This window comes from Musca domestica, unplaced genomic scaffold (assembly GCF_030504385.1).
Source record: "Musca domestica strain aabys unplaced genomic scaffold, Musca_domestica.polishedcontigs.V.1.1 9, whole genome shotgun sequence".
Lineage (NCBI taxonomy): Eukaryota > Metazoa > Arthropoda > Insecta > Diptera > Muscidae > Musca > Musca domestica.
Window position 1 is genome coordinate 21,651,411 of NW_026712435.1, and position 4,048 is coordinate 21,655,458.

The 4,048-nt window shown below is 36.6% G+C and overlaps 1 protein-coding gene across 1 annotated transcript; it reads right to left on the reverse strand.

Moving 5' to 3' along the window:
- Nucleotides 1–529: 529 nt before the first annotated feature.
- LOC131806924 (probable insulin-like peptide 3) lies at nucleotides 530–1,001 on the reverse strand. Its single transcript, XM_059131809.1, has 2 exons — nucleotides 831–1,001; nucleotides 530–771 (listed from the first exon to the last, which is right to left on the reverse strand). The coding sequence occupies exons 1-2, from the start codon at nucleotides 988–990 to the stop codon at nucleotides 557–559; spliced, it is 375 nt and encodes a 124-aa protein (XP_058987792.1). The 5' UTR covers nucleotides 991–1,001; the 3' UTR covers nucleotides 530–556.
- Between the last annotated feature and the right edge of the window lie 3,047 nt (nucleotides 1,002–4,048).

The following is a 4,048-nucleotide window of genomic DNA, read 5'->3' on the forward strand; positions in this document are numbered from 1 at the left end:
CATCCTTTGGAATGAACTTTTTATCCAAATTGTGGTATAGTCCACCTTTCGAATTTCGGAATTTAGCATTGTCAATGCAGGTCACACATTTGTCAACGGAATTTTCTTAAAGATGGTATTCAGAGTTTTTTGGTATATAGTTATTAATGCATTTCCATTTTTTCGTATAACATGAGGTAGCCCCCCTGATATTCGGTATTTTCAAGAGATTTTTCTCAAAGTTGGAATTTTGAGTTCCCACCCTGCCTAAAAAATAATTTTCTATGAAGACCTACGTTTTAAATATCGCCCAATATGACTGTACCTCCCGATATTGAGCGTGTTATTTTCTCAAAATTGGTATTTGTGTTAAATTATTGGATATGCAGGTCCACGTTCCCGTATAGGGCGTACGCAGTACGGGTGGCCTCTTGAATGGCTACATTCCATTTTTGTATATTTTACATGGAGAAGTTAGAGAAGTTATGCGTCTAATCATATTTTATTCTTGATTTATTATCCAAATTGTCAACATTACAAAATGCTTTAAAATATTTCTATGCGCATCATTATTCTCTTAAAGACAGTAGCCGGCAAGTTCATTTAAAGTACAACCTTTTCGACAGCATTCGTCGTAAACACCATGTAGGTGTCTTTGTCTGCGTGTTTTAGCCAATCCATTCAATTCTCCATTGTACAACATGTCATTAATGAGAGAATTGGAAATGCCATTGGTGTGCTTTTCATTGTCGACTTCTTTCATTTCAAATAAATCCGCAAGTCCGTGGTGGGCTGCATTGAAATTAAAGTTACTACTTTCTTATCCTATTACGTTTTCATATTTGACTTACATGGTTTGTGTATGGATTTCTTACTAATGTCCATGCCATTGAAGCCATCCACACAAACGGCTTCCAGTATTTGTACCAAATTTTGACCACAGAAACGAGTCGCTGCCGATTGAATTTCAAAACAAAGACCCAGAAATACGAGAGCTCCTAAAAGTTTCATTTTTTGCGAAAAGGTTGCTCTTAGATCTGTATTATAGAACAAGTAATTGGCAAATGTGTTCCCAAGTAATTTTGTTTGGAATATTTATAGTGAAATTAATTGAAAATCGATGTGGTTAAGTCCTATAACTCCTTGTCTATTATTAATTTGATGACGACACACATCAGTATCTTAAAATATGCACACCTTATGGCCGTATGTAATTATGACGTATTTTAAATATCTATTGTTAACACATGTACCTTCATACACAAGAACCCAATGGCATCGCAAAGATGGTGTGTATGCAAATGTATCGGATTTGCAGAAAATATATATGTGTGTTGAATGTAGAACGAGTCTACCCTCAATTATCAAAAATGTGCTTCATAGAAATAAAATTTGGGACGAAATTGGGTCACAATATAACTATTTATCTGGCTCACGGTCCAAGCATCTGTCATGTTACGCATTCGCATAGACCCTATATAACGATATCTCCCCATATTCGTTATTTTGATGATGTTTTAGCCTTCCCACTGTTGCCGCTTGCAGAACGTTTTCTGTATAGATTCATATTTCCCTATAGCCTCATGTAACAGTTTCAGTTCTGACAGAAAATTGTCTATATACTTTCATGATTTCCTACATCCCCCATATTCCCGATGTTCGATATTATGATTTTTTAGAAAAATTTGGTATATGGACTGTGGATGTACAGTTAGAGATTTTTATACCCTACAACACTATGTGTTGGCGGTATTATAAGTTTGATTGGGCCAAAAATTATGTAACACCTCGAAATATTGGTTTCCCACATAGGAAAGTATATATGGATCTTCCTATCGCGAACCGAACTGAGTCGATCTAGCTAGGTATGTCCGTCCGTCCGTCTGTCCATGTTAATTTGTAATCACTCTACAGGTCGCAATTAAATTATACATGGAGGAACAGGTCAATTCTGACCGTTACGTAGCTGCCGATGGTAAAAATATCGGATATATATAGCGAAATATATACAATGTATATATACAACGGTAGGGGATGTTAGCTAGAATGCTTATATCTCAAGAATGGCTGGACTGACAAATTTTGTCAATTCAGAATGCCCTCTTGGCATAGAATAATAAAATCTAAAAAAATCGCCAGACGACGCGAAAATATACATGGAGTTAGAGTTTAGGACTGGACAGAAGCCTACCAATTTGGGCGGCCATCGGACAATATTTAGCGGGTAAAATAGACCCTAACTTTTATGTAAGGAAATAATAAAATTTCCACTAAACCGCGAATATTTTTAATCCCAGCCATATCACAAATATATTACATTTTCACATTCCTCAACACTACGTTTTGAGGGTATTATATGCATGTTGCAATTATCGTCCGATCATCACGAAATTTTGTATGGCGGTAGGGTTAGGGTCAGAATTAAAGCCTATTGTTCTTAGGCTTTAAGGGGTTCGAAGAGAGTTAAGGATAGGGGCATTATTTTTATACTATTTAAAAACGAAATCTTCTTCTCCAATTGTAGTGTTGTAGGGTATCAAATGGTCGGCCCCGCACGACTATAGCCTTTGCTTACTTGTTTTGTAATATTTTTTTCAACCTACAACAAAGGTTGGGGTTATTATATACAGATTGCAATTATCGTCCGATCCTCACGAAAATTTTCACAAGGGTAGGGTTAGGCTCAGAAGGGCTAGGCCTATTGTTTTCAAAGATGTCCACAATATATTTGGGTGTTTAAATGGACCAAAAAAAAATAGTGATCACACATTTGAAGCCAATCGACACGCTTAAGAAGAGAGTTAAGGACAGGGAAGAATTGTAGCATTTTGGATGACCAATTGCTTATATTTAGCTATAAAACGGACCACAACAACTGACAGCATGACGGCGTGTGTAAATATTGGTCAAATGTCACTGTTCAAAATGCTAAGGATAATATCTGGTCAGTTCTCCGTAACATAATTTCAAAAGCGAAATCTTCCAAAATGCATTTGGGCGTAAAGGGACTTCTAACGTATTGTAGTGTTGTAGGGTATCACATGGTCGGCCACGCACGACTGTAGCCTTTGATTACTTGTTTTATATATCTTCGTCTGCCTATAGCCCACATATCACGGTGTCTTACGATACATACAAGAGAAAAATACAACTGGTATGTAGATCCATAAATACCAGTTGTATTTTTCTTTTGCCCCACGATTCTTTCGAAAAAAAAAAACAAACTTATTTTTCATCGAACAGTTTATAAAAAGAGTCGGTTTCAGTCGGACATAATATTATTATTTTTTTTTCCAAGTAATAATTAATTTTGTGTTTCCATAATGAACACGTTTTTGTGAACGAACTTTAAGGCACACATGCATATGTACCTGAAGTCACCGATGTGGAAAATAAATACCAATGTCAACCAAAGACCACAATAGCAAATGAGGAATACAAAAATAAACTGTTACTCGCACCTAGTGCAGTGGCTCAATAAAAATAGGGGATGCAATTTTTTAGACAACTAGTTTGAAATAAAATAGCCTAAAACATTATGTGTTGGGGGTATCATAAGTTGATTGGGCCAAAAATTATGTAACACCTCGAAATACAGGGTGAGATAAAAAAACTGCAACAAAGTCAAACGTCATTATTTTTACATCATTTCTTTAAATTTTATTGAATGAAAGCAAAAAATGTAGGAAATAGCATCATATTTTAGAATAAGTTTAGATTTGTTCGAATAGGTCACCTTTGGCACGAATTATGGCATTCAAAGGGTTAATGAAACCGTCACACGTTGCCTGACTATTGCTTTGCGGTATTTTGGCCCATTTCCGGCGAAGCGCTTGCTTGAGGTGATCGACACTTTGGTATTTTTTAGTGCCAACCTTGCTTTCCAAAATACTCCAGACACAATAGTCCAACGAATTGGTATCCGGAGATTTTGGTGGCCATTGTGCGCTGGAAATGATGCGAGGAACCTCAATTTGTAACCATTCTTGGGTGGCGCATGTGCGACGCTACTGAGTCCTGTTGGAATGTCCAAGGTCTGCGGCCCTAATGTTTGCGTGACCAAGGCTTT